The 19,662-nt window shown below is 40.8% G+C and overlaps 1 protein-coding gene and 1 long non-coding RNA gene across 5 annotated transcripts in view; both read left to right on the top strand.

The window, feature by feature from the left end:
- Positions 1-14,489: 14,489 nt before the first annotated feature.
- ADGRG6 (adhesion G protein-coupled receptor G6) overlaps positions 14,490-19,662 on the top strand; it is a 157,437-nt gene continuing 152,264 nt past the window's right edge. For 2 of the 4 annotated variants that reach the window (XM_023729619.1, XM_023729625.1), the window contains exon 1: positions 14,491-15,121. In XM_023729619.1, coding sequence (XP_023585387.1) covers positions 15,120-15,121 — 2 coding nt within the window. In that variant the 5' untranslated portion in view covers positions 14,491-15,119. Of the gene's footprint in view, positions 15,122-19,662 lie in introns of all 4 variants that reach the window. The other 2 variants (XM_023729607.1, XM_023729612.1) reach the window with 2 other exon arrangements.
- On the top strand, positions 15,208-18,135 carry LOC111820220 (uncharacterized). Its single transcript, XR_002823758.1, has 3 exons — positions 15,208-15,521; positions 16,830-16,908; positions 18,091-18,135. It is a non-coding gene; the product is annotated as an uncharacterized LOC111820220 (long non-coding RNA).

The following is a 19,662-nucleotide window of genomic DNA, read 5'->3' as shown; positions in this document are numbered from 1 at the left end:
AACCATTGTCATAGGGCAACATGTGTAGTAACTGTTAAATGAGAAACTGTTTTGTTCTGTAAGCCTGCATCTTCAGTGAGAATAGCAGCACAATTTTAAGAACGTAGTCAATGTCACTGAACTGTGCAGGTAGAAATTTTTGAAATGCTGTATCTTTGGCTATGTGTATTTTCACCCCCCAAAAAAGATTGAGAAGTTAGAGGGTTGCCATGTTGTGTGGTTGTTAACCAATGTCATAAGACAATATGTGTACTACTGTTTCATGACAAACTATTTGTTCTGTAAGTCTTCACCTGATGTACAATTTTAAAAAAAAACAAATCTGCAGGGGTGTAGGGAACCCAAGCCTGAAAAGGTGAGAGTGTTGACATGTCATGGGGTTGGTAATCAATGTCAAAAAACAATATGTCTACTAATTGTTTAATGAGAAGCTAGTTTGTTCTCTAAACCTTCATCCAAAGTACAGTAAAAAAAAGAAAAAAATATCATTTGTATTGTGAATGATGATTTCCGTGGTAACAATCATAATTTTTACAGATAGTAAGGAGAAACTGATTATAGAATTCCTTAATACAGCCCAGAAATAATTAAGAAAAAATGATTATTAGTAATGTTGAATATACTGATAAAAAAAACTTTTTAATGAAATTCAGTTTTAAAAATATTTTACTGGTTGAATCAGTTTGGATTCTAGACATAGTTGCCCATGCCCAAATGTACTAGCATTTTCCATGTCAAAATATTTATTTTTTCTGAAAGTACTTAACTATTAGCAGTTGTCTGTGTGAGAATAGAGGGAGGATTGTTTTCACTTCACTCGAAGATTAATGATGTTTTATATCTTCAAAAGAAATTTTCAGTTCTGGCTTTCACGGCAGGCACCTCCTTCTTGTCTCCTTTAGCTTTACTGCCATTTTTAAACATAATTAGTCATTCTCTGGCATATAAAAATAGTCTACAAAGCAAAAGTTTTTATTGGAAATGAGATTTTACTTTCTGTTAACTCTTCAAAAGCTCATTGTCTTTTCCTTCATTTACCAGGTAGCACTGTAATTATTCCAATCATATTTTTTTTCTCAAATGTTTAATGCTGGCTAATGGAGATGTAGAAAGAGTGAGGCATGTTGAATTTGTTCTGTTTTCCTTTAGTTTGTATATTTTTTAGTGCTCCACAAAAGAAGTAACCAAATTTTCTATGATATAAATTAAAATCTGAAATATTATCAATTATTATCGACTTCCCCAATTCTGTTACCAGAACCAGAGCTGGAGTAGCACAAAGGACGTAAACCTACAAATGAAATCAGCATGGCCTCTTCCAATCCTGTCCTCTTTCTAACCCCTCTATCACTCCACTTCAGAAACCTGGCGCTTATTGGTCACTTTTTTACCTTGCATGTGATTTCAGCAGGACACCCTCCAAACTCTGAGAATTAAACTGTAAAACATATATGTAACACAAATGATAAGTATAGAGATGGCACTTTAGAGAAGTCATAGGAACAAGAGTCTTGTAACTTTCTTATCAGTCAAAGCAGGGCTATTTATATAGAATTCGGAAAGGGGATTTTCTGATGATAATGGTGGTGGTGGTGTTGTTAGGAGCTGTGGAGTTGGCTCCAACTCATAGCGACCTTTTGTATAACAGAACCAAACATTGCCCTGTCTTGTGCCATCCTTACAATCGCTGCTATGTTTGAGCCTATTGTTGCAGCCACAGTGCTGCTGCTGATGGTATTCCTCACAAATTATTGTGGTTTAAATATTCCGATTCAGCTGAATCAAAAGTCCAGTTCACTCGGCTTGTATGTTTGCATGCACATATGGAAACACCGAGCTATCAAAAGCTGATGGTATTGTAAAAATTCACCAGAATCAATTCCACCTGTTCTTAGTATATCCTCAACACATAAACAATTTATTGTAATTGAGAAAGAAAGTCACATCCTGAAATGTATCCATTCTGGGACACCATTAAGGCCAGGGACAGATTCTGTCCATCTCTGCCTATCTTATGTTTTATAGGATACCACTCAGATTGAATTAGGACCACCGTACTACAGTATGACCTCATGTTGACTTAACAGATAATATCTTCAAAGACCCTGTTTCCAAACAAGGTCATGTTTACAGGTGTCCGGGGTTAGGACTTCAACATAAATTCAATCCATAACAACTACTCATTCTTTTTTCTAACAATCCTAATCCCTGGTCTCATAGTCATGTTTTATTTTCAGTAATATTTCTTACCCTGGAATTGTACTTGTCCCTGTTACCAACTGTTCTGGCTCTGCCAGACAATTCTAATTCACAATAAAATTAGCTTCTCCAAGACCAAAAGAGAGAAGATATTATTAAAAGCGCTATTAGAGAAAGATGAGACTACAAACCCTGGCAGTAGTATTTCACGCCAATCGCCACACCAAATATCAGATGATTAATCAATGACCCAGCAGGAAGTTAAGCATTCATAAATCTTTAGAAAAATAAATGCTCAAATATTTCCATCATGTGAATAGATATCTTTTACTGAAAAGTAGTTTGAATTATATTTTCATGAGGTCAAACCTATCTTTTCAAACAGAAAAAAAGTTAAACTAGTAGTCATTTTGTTGAGAAAAATGTGGATTTGGAAATTCTGATGTCAACTTTTTCCTTCCTAAATTCAGCAAAGCTGACTATATAAGCGGACTCATACCTCTGTTGAGTTTTTTCTATTAGACTGATACAAGAGTTTTGTAAACTGTGCACATGTTTGATTGGTCAGCATTCTTTTTGTGGAGTTTGTTAGTATTCCTAGGAACATGAAAACTTTGCTAGGTTTTTTTTTTTTTTTTAATGTTTTCTGGCATAAAGCTTGGCGTAAGTCTTGGTTATTTTAGAACCGTTTAGTAGCACTGCAATTAAGATTTAGTAGGATGTAGGTATTCCCTAAAAAACTGGGATTGGAAATGCTAACTACCATCACCGTTGACATCCATATATTTTGAACCTTATGTATAAACTGGGACAAGATTACAATATATAGGTGTGCTAAATAAAGAAGGTGAGATACACTCTACCAGTGTTAAAAAAAATTGCACTTAGTTAAAAATTATGACATGGTAAACATTATTTCTCTCAGAGTAAAAAATTCAGTTAACCCCCAAATAATACGGATTTCGTGTACTTTGAAACATAAACTATAGTTTAGTTTTTTTAGGAATTATCTTTTAAAAACTGGAACAAACGTACTAAGTTGTGGCATTTCTCACAACTGATACTCAATACAAGTGCTCAATTTTATAAAGTATACTTCAGTTCTTAAAGGGTCACTTGTCACCATTTAACCTAGTAGTTACATGATGCTTATTTTTCATGATTATGTTTGTCTGTTTTCAAACTAACTCTATCTTCCATGAGACTTGGAGATATTTGTAATTCTAAAGATGAAAATATGAACCTAGAAAGCTACTGGAGAAAAGGAGAATGACTCTGCAGAGGGAAGTCAAACCTAAACGTTTGCTGACAGGGAGATCAATGGCAAGCAAGCAGACCTGTCCTCACGAACCCGGAAAAGCTCAGAAAATGGAGGTACAAAATTCCCCAGAAGTCATGGGTGAGGTAGTGACTGCTTGAAGATCTGTATAAGGAGCAACTAGGCCTAAAGTCCCACCCCCAACACACACAGTTAGGCAACCACGCTTCTTGACCCGGCAGGAAATGGAGGATAGTCTCTGGAGAAACGAAATCAAAGAGGCTCCAGATTCCAGCCTCCAGGGCCAGAGGAGGGGAGAGTAACTGAAAACAATGAAATATGAAAGATCTGCGTTACGGCAGAAAATCTTCCGGCCCATTCTCTCCACCCCCAGTTCCTGAAAGCCCGAATCTAGGATTACTAGAAACTTGAAAAGGAAAAATAATGAGGGAATTATTGTATTTAATATTCATAGCAAAGCAAGTAACTACTTGGTGGAATTCCTGTTTGGTGCTCAGCACAATAAGAACCTGAGAAAGTCTAACCTGAGTGGAAGTTCTCTTAATGAATCATCAGTGAAGAATTTTTGTGAAGACTCAAATCACCCTTGGGTCCTTTTGTAGAACATGATGATGTTGCCCTTACTTTATTTCTCAGGCACGTATACTTGTAACATTGTTACAGTGACATGGGAAGGAGTCCACCTTCCAAGCTATTTTCTTCGGTTATTTCTAATAACCCACTTTATGGGGATTGAGTCATTCCTAATCAGGGCAAGAGATAAATGACCACTGATTAACAGCTAATGGGTAAAATTTGATCCTAGCTTTACCAAAGTTTATTACGCACTTCCTATCCTTTCAGCTCACTTGCCCTTTCATACAAATTCCAACAGTTCTTCAGACTTATTAAGGATTTTCAATAGATGGTTTAATCATCCATCAGTCCTATCATGAGCTCAACTTCTTCTTGATCCTGGTCATTATAATCACTCATTTTAACCAATATCTTGCAGACACCATTCCAGGATAATGTGGTGAGACCTATTAGAGACCAACTCCTCCATATGTACTCTGGATTCCTCCCTCCATTCCCTTTACTTCCCAAGGGTCATCACTCACGCAATTATCCCCACTATCATCAGTTTCTTTTGAATCATTTCTACCAATCTACAAACATATGTTTGTCTTTGCATTTGAAGGGAAAAACATCTCAGCTACACTTCTTTCAAAGAATATCATGTTCCATTATTCTGCTCAGGTTCAGAGCTAAATTTCTTGAACAAGTTGACTATTGTTGATTGCTCATTTTCGGTTCTCTTCTCAAGCTATTCCATTATCATTTCTGATCCCGCTACTCCATTGATCCTACTCCTGTCAAAGTTACTTGCTGTTGTTAGTTGCCATCAATTCTGACTCATGGCAACCCCATGTGTGCAGAGTAGAACTGCTCCGTAGGGTTTTTCAAGGCTGTGACTTTTGGAAGCATATCACCAGGCATGCCTTCTGAGGTGCCTCTTGGTGGGTTTGAACCACCAACATTTTGGCTGATAGTTGAGTGCTTAACCATTTGTGTCACCCAGGGAATCCATGTCAAAGTTACTAGGGAGCTCTATGTTACCACACCCAGCCATATCATCTCTATCTGTCTGCAGCATTTAACCCAGTTGAGCCCTTCCTCCTTCTTGAAGCATGTTCTTCTTTTGGCTTTGGTGAGAACACATTTTCTTGTTTTTGTATTACCTTATCAGCCACTCCTCAATCATCTTTGCTGGCCCCTTTTCCTCTTTAAATGTTGGTTTGTCCCCCCTTCCTCTTTAAAAAGCAGCTTTCTTTTCTCTATCTGTATGTCTCCACGGATGGTATTCTGATTCATTCTCTAATGCCATCTGTATGCTGATGATTCCCAAATCTGCTTCTTAAAGTAAGAAGCATATACCAATCACCTATTTGATATCTCTACTTGAATGTCTATAGAATAGGCCTCTCAAGCTTAACATGTTCCCTTTCCTCCATAACTATCCCTTATACAGTGTTTACCTTCATATATTACCCCCCATACAGCTGCTCAAACCTAAAACCTAGGTGTCTTCCCTGAAGCCTCTTTCCCTCAACCTCCTACATCCAAACTATTATAAGTACTGCCACCTTAACTTCCAAGCTTACCCTAAATCCATCTATTTCTCTCCTTCTTTACTATCAACACTAATCCAAGCTAACATTACCTTCCACCCCAGGCTATTGTAATACCCACCTAATTGGTCACCATGCTTCCATTATTGACCCTCTCTAATCCATTCTTAACCCTGCATCCAATTGTCAATTCCCTGTCTAAATTCCTTAATAGTATACAATACTACTTAAAATAAAATTCTAACTCTGTATCCTGACTGACAAGATGCTACATAACCTAAAAAAAACAAAGACTCATTGCCGTCCAGTCTATTACGACTCATAGCGACCCTATAGGACAAAGTAGAACTGCCCCATATAGTGTCCAAGGAGTGGCTGGTGGATTCAAACTGCTGACCTTTTGATTGGCAGCCAAGCTCTTAACCACTTCGCCACCAGGGCTCTTACATAACTTAGCCCCTATCCTATATCTCTGCCCTCATTTCCTATTCCTCTCCCCATTGTCCACTGTTCTCCAGCCACACTTGCCTTTTTTTCCCCTCAAACATGCTAGACATGTTTCTGCTTTAGACATTTGTAGTAGCTATATCCCTCTGCCTTGAGTACTTTTCCATAAATTTTAGCATAGCTGGCTCCATTTTGTCAATATACTGTCATCTTAAGTGTTACCTTCTCTGAGATGCCTTCTATGGGTTGTTTTTGTTGTTAGTTGTCATCAAGCTGGTTCTGACTCATGGTGACCCATGTATAACAGAATGAAATGTTGCTGATCCTGAGCCGTCTTCATGGTTGTCAGTATGTTTGAGTCCATTGTTGTAGCCATGTATCAATCCATCTCATTGAGAGTTTTCCTAGACTCTGCTGGCCTTCTACTTTACCAAACATAATGTCCTTCTCCAGTGATCAGTCCCTCCTGATAACAGGGCCAAAGTAAATGAGTCGAAGTCTCAGACAATATTCTCTTGTGGTCCATGGGGTGTTCATTGGCTAATTTTTGGAAGGTGATTGCCAGGTATTTCTTCCTACTCTATCTTAGGAAACTTCACTGAAACCTGTCGTCTACCATAGGTGAGCCTGATGGTATTTGAAATACTGGTGGCATAGCTTCCAGTATCATAGCAACATGCAAGCCACCATACTATGACAAACTGACAAATGGGTGGTAGTCTTTTTCCTTGCATTTCCTTTAACCAGACAGCACACTGAGACCTCCATGCAAACGTTCCAGGCAAGTGCATCTATCTAGACCTGGCTTGGCTGGTTGAGTATGGTGTTCCAGTCAGGGAAAAAAAATGAGTTAAAATTCTGTTTTCTTTACACCATGTTTCTGATTCCGTAGGCAGTTGTGAAGATTAAAAGAAGTGCTACACGTAATTATCTTAGTAGAGTGTCACATTCATAGGACATGCAAAAAATGGTGGTAATGGTTGTTAATATTAATACTTTTATTATCCATGGGAGACTAAGGAGCTCCAGGACGTGGTGTTCATAGCAGCCTATAATCATTACCAATCTGTAGGTGCTGGGCTCAGAAATATGTCATGTCAGCTTTAAAACAGTATATAATTTGTTCTGACTTTCTAAGAGAAAATGAAGGGTTGTGGGAAATAGAACCTAGAGATCTAGATGTTTCTTGTCAGTAAGGCTTTTGAGCACCTGGAAAAGAACGAGTAGATTACAAAGAGCCAGCAGGAGCTCATCAAGAACAAATCAGGCCCGCAAGCTCATGTTTTGGGTTGATAACCAGAAAGTCTAGATTCGTAGGTCAGGAATATATGCTATACGAATTTATTGACTCATATAATTTCTTGTAATAATTTGGGGCTCCAGTCAGGGAAAATGTACTAGATGAGACTAAAGTAAGATAGATTAAAAACTGTCCCAAGAAAAGGTCATAGAATCCCCATAGACACATCCAAACTCCCTGAGGGACTGAATTGCTGGGTGGAGGGCTCTGGGGACCATGGTCTCAGGGAACATCTAGCTCAATTGGCATGACACAGCTTATAAAGACAATGCTCTACATTCTACCTTTGTGAGGAGTGTCTGGGGTCTTAAAAGCCTGCGAGCGGCCATCTGAGATACTCCACTGGTCTCATCCCTTCGGGAGCAAGGGAGAATGAAGAGAACAGGATACAAGGAAAAGATTACTCGGAATGACTAATTGTCCACAGCTACCAAGGCCTCCACCAGACTGAGTCCACTACAGCTAGATGGTGCCCGGCTACCACCACTGACTGCTCTGACCAGGATCACAACAGAGAGTTCTGGACAGAGCTGGAGAAGGGTGTAGAGCATAATTCTAACTCACAAAAAAAAAGACCAGATTTACTGGCCTAAAGGAGACTGGAGAAATCCTGAGAGTATGGCCCCCAGACACCCTTTTAGCTCAGTGGTGAAGTTACCTCCGAGGTTCACTGTTCAGCCTGGGAGTGGACAGCCCCGTAAAACCAAATGAGACTAACGAGGTACAGGAGTCCAGTGACAAGGGCCAGAAGGCAGAAGGAGACAAGGAAGCCGGTGATAGGGAACCCAAGGTTGAGTAAGGATATTGTTGATGTGTTGTGAGATTGTTAACCAATATCATAGGGCAACATCTGTAGTAACTGTTAAATGAGAAACTATTTTGTTCTGTAAGCCTTCATCTTAAGTGAGAATAGCAGCACAATTGGAAGAGCGTAGTCAATGTCACTGAACTGTGTATGTAGAAATTTTTGAAATGGTGTATCTTTGGCTATGTGTATTTTCACCAAAAAAAAAGGTTGAGAAGTTAGAGGGTTGATACGTTGTGGGGTTGTTAACCAGTGTCACAAAACAACATGTGTACTACTGTTTCATGAGAAACTATTTGCTCTGTAAGCCTTCACCTGAAGTACAATAAAAAAATTAAAATTAAAATTAAAAAAAAATAAACTGTCCCACCTCCTCCCAATGCTTGTCAGTCTATCAGTATCACTAGTAGGAAATCCTCTACTGGCATTCCACAGGGGCTTTTCTCTGGTCAGTACTGTCATTTATGACCTCAACATAGGAAACAGCTTTATTAAATTTGCATGTAACAAAAATCGGAACAGATTGTTAACAAGATTGATGAAGGAATCAAATTTCAAATTGATTTCTACAAACTGATACACTAGTTGGGAATTATTTTGTAATAAAATTTGGTAGGCTCCTTGACCATGGATTCAGAGAATCAATTGCGTTAGTGTAGGCTGGGGTTTCTGACTTGGTGACAGTTCAGATGAAAAGACTTGGGGTCAACATGTGGACTTTCCTTCCATGAAGGAAGAGCACGATATTGGAAGTCACTCAGACCTCAGTGTGGGCTCAGCCCTGCCCCTTGCTGGTTGTGTGATCTTGAATAAGTTACTTAGCCATTTTGAACTTCAATTTCCTATCCTTAAAGTAGGAATGATAATTTCAGAATTTTTGAATTTGTGGAGACATGATATTTTTGAAACTCTACATTTTTGTTTTTCTTTCTCTCTGTTTATTTCCTCTTTACCTTCTCCCTGTTCAAGCTTCTAACTGGTGAATGCTCACAGCTTTCAGGAGCAATGTGGCAGAGTAGAAAACAGAAAACATTCAGAATGTCTGGGTTTGTTTTTCATAACCTTAAACACTAAGGGAATTGAGGGGAGTTGAGGTACAGATAAAATGTATGCGACACAGCACAGAAAGATCAGCTCCCTCCCCTCTCACAAACTAGAAAGGGAAGGAAAAGACAGGGGGTCTGTGAAATCATGGAGCTGAGGGGCTTCAGAGAGGGGCCCTGCCCCCTGCCCCTCAGATAAAGTCCCAGGAAGGAGTCAAGGCCCCAGAGAGAGAAGAGCTGCTTGGAGGGACTAGGCTGATGAAGACAAAGATGGCCCATCAAGGAGTCATGGGGCTGAGAAGACCACCACGTGGACAGACCTCAATGAAAAGACTGGCAGCCTGTGAAGACCGATGACTAGGGAGCAGACAGAATGATATCTTCTGACACAGGTGACTCAGGGACCACATTGATTCCACTCACCTGTGGCACAACATGGGTGCATGCAGAACATCAGCCCTGAGCCAGCTGCCAGAGACAACCCACTGCCATGGGGGACTGGCACTACAAGTGATGTTGAGCTTGCTCTGTCTCTTCTCTGTATGCATAAAGTGTGGTTCCAGCCACTGCCTGTGAATATAAGTCTTGGTTTTTGTTGGCAACCCTGGACCTTGGCTGGTGAAAGCCACAAGCCTGATGAAAGGGATGGACTTGAATTGATTAAGAACAAGGCAGAACGAACAATTAAAACACAAAATGGGTTGAATTATAAAAAATTATGATATATTTCTTGGGCAACTTGATTCATGAAATGTATATACTGCCTAGCACATAGTAGAAGATCAATTTATTATGGCTCCTTCTCCTCCTATAAATATTTTATGTGGCTGCCAAAAAGTCAACATTAACTTTCATCTACAGAAGAGTAATACCCATTTTAGGAGAGGTGAGAATCTCACTGCTATCAGAGACGAGGTGTGGAGTCCACTTTGAGTACCTTGTAAGAAGGGCCGGTGGACTCATGTGTAGATGGGAAAGGGTGCACCACACATGTAGTGAGGAGCGAGACGTTGAGTTGTTACAATAACTGGGGCTGTGAGGCTGAATTATTATAGGGTCGCTATGAGTCAGAACCGACTCAATGGCAACGGGTTTCGGGTGAGACTGAATAAGAGAAGGCTTGGGAGAGAGATGATAGCTGTCTTCAGATATTTGAAAGGCTTATTGTGGAAGATAGAATGTCTTTGTTCTGCACGGAAGTTGATGGCATGAATGTTTGATTCAATCAACAGAAAGAGGAAGTTTCTCATAGCTAAGTGCCTATCAATGTTAAGGATTCAAACAGATGTTCAATATTCATTTCCTCTGGAATGTTGCTGGAGGATTCCTGTATGCAGAGGAATGTGGTCCTGGCACTTTCAGTTTGGGGATGATATGATATATGGAGCAGGCAGAAGATAACCAACATTACCAAATTCCAGAAAATGTGCTGTGTGCTCTGTATGTATTATCTGATTGTATCTGCTTAATGACCCTATGAGTTAAACATTGTAAGTATTATTATTCCCATTTTACAAATCAAGTTTACATAGTTTAAGTAAAGAGTTCACAGTGCCAGTAAACTTTAGGGCGAAGTTTTGAACATAGGTCTACTGCATTAAAAGATCTTGTACTTTGCACAACACAGCATGATCTTTCAAAGAAAAAGAACAAATATTTTGTTTGAGGACAGAAGTGTTAAAATACACAGACTGAACCAACATACTGACCAATGATAGGCACTGATCCATTGAAATATTTTTACCTATGATTTATGTAATTATATGGAAATATAGATACATAAATTTATGAACTTTTTAATATAATAGAACATGTCTTCTAGATATATGAACATTCATTTCATTTACTTATATTTCTTGGTTTGCCTTTATGTTTCCTAGTTTTGTCTAGCTTTAAAATTCTATGGGTGGAGCAACTGTATGTACAAGCGTGGAAGTAGATCCTCCCCCAGTCAAGCCTTCAAATAAGACTGCAGCCTCAGCCAACACCTTGATCGTAGTCTCGTGAGAGATCTTGAATTAAGATGCGCTGTCATGCTAAGGTCCAGGGTTGCCAACAAAAACCAAGACTTGTACACACAGGCAGTGGATGGAACAACACTTTATTCACACAGAGAAGGGACAGAGCAAGGAAAGCTTCACTTGTGGTGCCAGTCACCCATGGCAGTGGATTGCCTCTGGCAGCCAGCTTGGGGCTGATGTTCCGCATGCAACCAACTCTCTTGTGCCACAGTGAGGGATGTTATTCCCTCTCCGCTAGAAACAGATATAGAAATGTAGTTGGCTGTAGGCCATATAATGCACACATGTGCAGAGCAGAGAGGAAAGTTTACTATGTATCCAGAACAGGGAGGAAGTTTCCCTGATAAGGAGAAAAAACTGGAAGAGAGAGAAAGACTTAGTTCCCAGACACCATTATCATGGCCCAAGGCTTCTGATTAGGCAGTCCAGGTGGGGGTCTGTAGGCTGAGCAATAGACTCCTTTCGCCATTTTCCCAACATGCACCTAGATTCCTGACCCACAAAAACCGTGAAATAACAAACGTTATTGTGTTAAAAATAATTCTATGAGGGGAACTTGAATTTCTTTGAGACAGTCTGGTGTAACAGAGACCCACTTGATTTGGGAGTCTGGAGACCTGGTTCCTAGCTCCTGTAGCTGACTTGTGCAACCCTCACAGCCTCTCTGGGTCTCATTTCCCTATCTGTAATATGAGAGAGTTAGGCAAAGTAGCGTTGTTGTGGTTAGGTGCCATTGAGCCAGTTCCGACTTATAGTGACCCCATGTACAACACAATGAAACACTGCCCAGTCCTGCGACACCCTCATAATCGTTGCTATGTTTGAGCACATTGCTGCTGCCACTGTGTCAATCCATCTCGTTGAGGGTCTTCGTCTTTTTCACTGACCCTCTACTTTACCAAGCATGATGCCCTTCTACAGGGACGGGTCCCTCCTGATAACGTGTCCTTCTAAGGAGTATTCTGGCTGTACTTCTTCCAAGACAGATTTGTTCGTTCTTCTGGCAGTCCATGGTATATTCATTATTCTTCACCAACACCATAATTCAAAGGTATCAATTCTTCTTCAGTCTTCCTTATTTATTGTCCAGCTTTTGCATGCATATGACGTGATTGACAATACTATGGCTCGGGTGAGGCTTGGGTCAATAGTGTTAATTTCCCTTAAATGATTCAATTCCTCTAGTAATCATACGTTTACTCATCAAAACAAGTACTGATAAAAGTCACAAGGAGAACACACCCCTAGATTCTCGGCCCTCTGCATTTGGTGGCTGAGTTCCAGCTTCCTGCCAGTAGCTAGCTGTCTGTGTTAAAATCCTGCTCTACCTCTTTTTTTCCACCCCAACAGTTCTCTATCGCTAGCCAATCAATGTTAAATAATTGTTATGACACCTTTGCGTGTGACCTGTGTGTGCGTACGTGCGTGTGTGGGAGTATTGTGCAGTGCAAGCTGGGCTGCTCTGGCTTCAGATGTCTATATAGCTCTGGCATAGGAAGATTTGCCTCTAGCATTTTGTGGATTAACTCTAGCAGTATGCAATGGGAGGGTACCCTCTTTCTAAGTGTGTCCTTTTTCTCTCTTCTCATATTGATTGAAGCTTGTCCAGATCCCTTTGCCAGGTATCTACTTCCATAGGAGTGCTGGAGACCAGAAAGGAGCCCTGGTGGTGCAGCAGTTAAGCACTAGGCTGCTAACCAAAAGGTCGGTGGTTCAAACCCACCCGGGAGAAAGACGTGGCAGTCTACTTTTGTAAATATTGTTCTGTGCCATTGAGTCGATTCCAACTCTTAGCGGCACTATATTTACGGAAGCATACTGACACATCTTTCTCAAGCCGAGTGGCTAGTGGGTTTGAACTGCTGACCTTTTGGCTAGCAGCTGAGAGCTTAACCAGCGGGACACCAGGGCTCCTTCTGTAAAGATTACAGTCTTGGAAACCTATGGGGGTAGTTCCACTCTGTCCTATAGGGTCCCTATGAATTGGAATTGACTCCACTGCAATGGGTTTGGTGTTTTGGGGTTTGAAGACCCGGCAGTGGGCCTTCCCCAATAGGTAGGTAGATTTGCACTTGCAAATCAATCCCACTGAATAAAATGTTATGTGAGTATCTTTCCAGCCCTTTATTAATATACTTTAATTTGTTATGGAGCAGATTTTAAAAGAGTTAATTATCTAGGCCTACCCTTCTAAGTCCCAGCAGAAAAAACAGAGCAGGTTTACGCAGTAGGGTCTAGCCAAAATTGTGGATGAGGCAGTTTGTCACCAGTCCTGCCAAATTCTGGTTTTATGTAATCCTACTGCACTCTCTCCCAGACCCCTGAGGCTGCTTCTACCTTATAGCTCATCCCCTAATCCTTCTTTCCAGAGGGGATTTGAATAATTCAAACCCCAATGGTAAAACTTTAAAGTGTTAACACTCCCTGGAGAATTTAGATGCATTTAAACAGAAGACAACACTCTAAACCAGAAAAGCTCTTCTCTCTTTGTGGAAGCTGAAGCATCAGCACTCAGCGGGAGAAGGTGGTGGGTGTACCGTTGGGGGTGGGGGGTGGGCAGAGGTATACTGCAACTGCTGCCTGCCTGGCCTACTCTTAAGACTAATCTTCATCCTTGGTTTAAGGAGGAGGCCCTGGGGTGACCCCCCCTTACCCTCTTCAGAGATCAAGAGTTGGGGTGATGGCATGGGGTGCCTAAGTGCACTCCCAAGACAGGCTCTTCCTTCACTATGAGTACTGTGGGGAGGGGAAGGAAGAACAAAAGAACCAAAGGAAGGAAGGAAAACAGCAAATTAGAGAGAGGCCGGGTAAGGAAAAAAGAGAAATGAAAGAAAGAAAGGGGAAGTGAAGAGCAGAGAAGGAAAGAAAGGAAAAGGGAAGACATGACAAGAAAGAGGAGGAGAAGAAAAGAGCAAGGCATTGACCCTGAAACTTGGCGGAGGGGCCAGAGCAGGAATTCCACTGGGCTGGGAGCTCAGCTCCGCAAGCGGCGGAATCCCCGCGGGCAGGGAGGAGATGCCCACAGCACCCGACTGCACTCCGAGCTTATCAATTCTTTCCCGAAGTGTCCCCAGGGTTCAAGGTTCCCGGCTTTCGGGTGTCCTCCGGGTCTGCCCTGAGCCCTCTCCTGCCCGGGAGCTCAGCTCGGGTGTGCGCCAATCTCCCACCCCCACCGGCCCACGCAACTTTCTTGTCGCCGCCGGGACCAGCGAGGGCCTCCCTCGCCACGCAGGGACGGCGGTCTCTCTGCGCTCGCGGTGACGGTCCTGGGTGGGGCACTGTGCCTCCGGGATGACCTCTGCCGCGGCGTGCGGAGCCCAGCAGACGCCCTCGCCTCCCCGCAACCGCACCTGAGCCCGAGCCCCGGGCCCGGCCCCAAGGCCGGAAGCGCGGGCGGCTTGACTGGCCCCAGAGAGCAGCCTGAGCCTGCGGCAAGGACGAGCAGAAGAAAACGGGTGGCCGAGCCCGCCTCTCGCCAGATGGGGGCGAGGACCTGCCGACACTGACCCCTCCACCCACTCATCCTCGTCTCCCACCCGGCTCGGCCCAGAGCACCCCCAGCACCAGCTCAAAGGCACACCAACTTTATCCACATTTTCGCTCTAACTTTTCTTAAAGTTCCTTGTAAGGAGGAACCTGCCCGCCCCCTGGCCGCGGCGAGCTGGAGAAGCCCGGGAGAGGTGCCGCACTTGAATGCTGCAGCGCCTTGGTCCACCTTGCGCCGGGCTGTGTGCGGATGGGAGCAACTTCGGGGAAAGCCTGATGAACTCCGCAGAAAGAACATAAAGGAAGGTCCAGCCTCCGTGCCCGTACTAACCGCCGGGTTCCTCTTTGTGGAACTAGAAGCCGAGGTGGTGCCAGGTTGTGGAGAATGATCCTGCGGCCTCGGGGGACCTCAGCGCAGTAATGTCAACATGTAAGTTTCACCTTTCATCTCAGAATTCTTTCACACTTTTATCTGTATGTTTTGTTTTGTTTTTTTCTTTTCTTTCAACTGAATGATTTTGTAAGGACTTCAACTGCATTGACAAAAGAAACCGGTTTGTCTTCAGTTTGGCCCCTTGAGGCAATGAGGAGTGAGATGGTGTTGCCAAACAGAGCTGTGACTTGTGTGTGCAGCTTTTTTTCCTGCGAGAGGTAAACCTCACATTTGGAAGGAGTAAAGCATAATAAAAAGGGCAAGCCTTCAAGAATGGGGGAAACGTTTTCGATTCAAATTAAGCAAGGAATAACACGCAGTGCTCCTAGGTCTAGGGGCCTGCCAGTGCCAAGAAAGCGCTCTCCTGGATCAACACTTGGGGGCTTGGAAGATACTGGTATGTGGAGAAAACGTTGACTTTACACATTGTCAACCTTGACTGTAGAAGTTATTCTTGGAACATTGGTTTATTTGAATGGCTAAAAAAGAAAAAAGCGCGGCAAAAAGGTTCTCCATGTACTTTATAGATTTGTGAGGGGACTTGTTAGAAGGTACCTCATTAGAAAGGGTAGGGGGTATAGGGCGATGGAATGGTAACCTAAAAGGTTTTGCTTCTATGAATTATGTCGGTGATGAAGGGCCTTAGAGCGACCCGGGAAAGGGCCTCCAAGCACCGCTTGGCTGTCAGAATGGAAAAAAGAAGGTTGTTCTCAAAAGCGCCAAGCTTATTTTTGTGGCCAACTAAGAAGTTCCTTTTTCTTGTAATATGTAATTTTCTCTCTAATATTTTATTTCTTCTTGGGCAGAGACCCTGACAGACATTTTACCCCCTTCCACTAAGGCACAGAAATTTCCAGAAATTGGTATTTTACGCTCCCTCCCTCTCCCAACTCCTGGAGGAGGAATTTCCACTTAAATTCCCTATTTTGATATAATAACTGGGAAAAGACGTGCCCCTTAAGTCCCATTTTCCCCTTCCATGCACTGCCTGCCCCTTCCCCTCCCCTCCAGTACACATTTTTAAAAGCGAAAAAGAAGTAGTGTCCACAAGCCTATCGTTTGCTACTCTGTTCCTGGTAGTGTGCACTATAATTACAAATGAATCACTTATTTTATTAAAACTGCATGTGGAGTAATTCCACACCTGTGAATTTTAAAAAGTTTCGTTTATGCCAATGGAATCAGCAAGGTATAACTTGAAAGAATTTGTCTTGGGAAACAGCCAACAGTCTCATGTAAGACTTGTTCTCATATACAAGCAACACATTTTGAATGAATACAAGTTTGTCTTAAACTTCACATTTCCCTGAAAATATAGTAGGGTTTTTACAGCGGATATTTGTCCTGCTTCCTTTCAACTTTTGTAGTATTTAGATCTTATGGGAGAAGAAAGGATATTAAATTAAAAAAAAAAAAAACTGTTTTTAAAGTTAAAAGATGTGAAACTGATCAACAGGTACTATAAAAATTTCCTATAGTGAAATTAAATTATATGAAAACAACTAAAAATACTAGTGCATTTGAATTCCACACGATTAAAAAATGATACGTTATTGTAGAGTAAAAGCGTGGATATTCAATCATATAAGTATTTGTTTAGTATCTTGATTTGAGTTTCCTTACTGAGTTATTTTGATTGAAAGTTTCTCCATTTCTTACTAGATTTTAACTATATTTTTTCCCTTTTTCTGTTTAAAATTCATAGGGCATGGTTTAAGATGGTCTTAATTCTTTTTAGATATTGATAAGGTAGAACGTATGGTAATAATATCAACTTTTCCAAGGTAACTATTCCTGTTTTCTTATTGAAAAATGTTAATTTGGGGAAAGATCTTTTAAATCTTAATTTTAATAGATTCAAGTATAGAAACTATTTATAAATATATTTCTACCTGCCCCTTGTGGAGAAAGAGTATGTATGTGTGTGTATATATATATATATATATATATATGGTTACACTCATTTTCTGAAATTATAGACTTTATAAATGTTTTGAAGTTGTAGTGACTGCATATTTTTCATACACTAAGAAATTTAATAGATTTACAAGACTTGCATTAATTGGTCTCAAGCTGCATGAAGCTACTGTTCCATTTATGGCTTATATAAATTACTTGACATTGTGCTCTTCCAGTGTGAATGGTGAATGCAGCTATTGTCTCTTGGCTTATGGGAAGTATTACAAGCCTGTAGTTTTACTGCCTTACTGAACACGTCACCACGGTTTCTGGAAGTAATGATTTGAAAGAGAATCAGTTTATATATTAAAAATAAACTGGCAAGTACTTCCTTAAACCTGACCATTTTTCTGACTGCCCAAAGTATCTTATAAAGAGTTTACATCTCTGATGGGATGATTAAGAATTTCTAGAGATTATTTCGGATTTAGACTAAATAGAAAAATACTTTGTTCAATGTGTGTGGTGTGCATGGGCAAAAGCTTTGTCTTTCCATTTTTATTTCTCATTGGGTGGCATTTATTACAAAAGATATATACTGTGTGACTGGCTCAATTAAATTTAAAGACTTTATCCATCTTAACTAAAAATGCCAGTAAAACTTGAATGTGTCTACCTGAGTATCATCTTACTTTACTTTATACACATTATTTAGGATGGAATTATTTGTAATGCCTTAAAAAAAAAATAAAAACTTCAAGGTTAATATATTTAAAACATTTGTAGCAAATATGACAAAGACTTAACATACTAACATTGAATTAGTTTAAAAAAATCACAAATCAATAAGAGAACTATTTATACTGTAATAGAAAACTATACAAATGACTTGAACATACCAATCCAAATCAAGGAAATTCAAATGAGGCATATTTCTTTTATCAAACTGACAATGATTAAAGCAATAATACTCAATACTGATGAGTGTGTCATGAGATAAACACTGATAACTTCAGTGTAAATGTGTGTGTATTTAACTTTTTTTGATAAATGCTGTCAACTTACAGATAAGTTACAAGACTAAAAAAAAGAGTACAAAGAACACTTTCATGCCCTTTACCCAGATTCACCTATTGTAAGTATTTTCGCCATTTGTTTTCATTCCCTTCCTCCGTCGGTGTGTCTGTGTCTCTGTCTTTGTCTCTCTCTCTCTCTCTCTCGATATATGTTGTTGTTGTTAGGTGCGGTCGAGTCGATTCTGACTCACAGCAACCCCATGTATGACACAATGAACTGCTGTCCAGTGCTGTGCCATCCTCACAACAGTGGGTATGTTTGAGCCCATTGTTGCAGCCACTGTGTCAGTCTGTCTTGTTGAGGGTCTTTCTCTTTTGCACTGACCCTCTACTTTACCAAGCATGATGTCCTTCTCCAGGGATTGGTCCCTCCTGATAACGTGTCCAAAGTAAATGAGACCAAGTCTCGCCATTATCGATTTTTAGGAGCGTTCTGGCTGTACTTCCAAGACAGATTTCTTTATTCTTCTGGAAGTCCATGTTATGTTCAATATTCTTTGCCAACATCATATTTCAAATGCATATATATGCATGTATTTAATATATATAGTGTATATATGTAATACACATATATATATTTTTTCTTATACCATCTAAGAGAAAGTTACATAAGTTACCTACATTAAGTCTTCAGGGTTGACTTTTTTAATGGAAATTTTTATTGAGATATTTGTAGATTCACATGTAATTGCAAGAAATAATATGGAGAGATCATGTGTACCCTTTACCGTTTTCCCCGAATGGTAACATTTGGCAAAACTATAGTACAATAAAGGAGCCCTGGTGGCGAAGTGGTTAAGTGCTAGACTGCTAACCGAAAAGTCTGTGGTTCAAACCCACAAGCTGCTCTGCTGGAGAAAGATGTGTCAGTCTGCTTCCATAAAGATTACAGCCTTGGAAGCCCAGTTATACTCTGCCCTACAGATGGTCACTACAGGGGTGCCATGAGTCAAGATCAACTCAGTGGCAATGGGACAGTACAATAAAGGAGCTCTGGCCTGGTGGTGGAGTGGTTAAGAGCTTGTCTGCAAACCAAAGGGTTGGCTGTTAGAACCCACCCAGCCGCTTGTGAAAGAAAGACCTGGCAATCTGCTTCTGTACAGATTACCCTGTAGGGCAGTTCTGCTCTGTCACATGGGATTGTTGTTAGTCTGAAATCTAGTCTATGGCACCTAACAACAACAACCACAACAAAGTGGTGGGGTATCACAGCCAGGATATTGATTCAGTCCACCTCGTTATTCAGAATTCCCCAGTTATACAGGTACTCATTTGTGTGTGTTTGTGTGTGTGTGTGTGTGTATGTATATTTCTCGAGGTTGACTTTTAGTTATTTACCTGTGGTACAACCCAGGTATGCATATTACTGCTCTGTAAAGTTAAAATATGTGCAGATTTGAAGAATAACATCTTTCAGCCTTTTTTTTTTTAATTTTTTATTGTACTTCAGGTGAAGGTTTACAGAACAAATAGTTTCTCATTAAACAGTAGTGCACATATTGTTTTATGACATTGATTAACAACTCCACAACATGTCAACCCCCTCCCTTCTCGACCTTTTTT

Source organism: Trichechus manatus, unplaced genomic scaffold, assembly GCF_000243295.1.
Source record: "Trichechus manatus latirostris isolate Lorelei unplaced genomic scaffold, TriManLat1.0 scaffold00002, whole genome shotgun sequence".
Taxonomy (NCBI): Eukaryota; Metazoa; Chordata; class Mammalia; order Sirenia; family Trichechidae; genus Trichechus; species Trichechus manatus.
The sequence above is the reverse complement of the archived record's forward strand: the minus strand, read 5'-3'. Positions and strand labels throughout refer to the sequence as shown.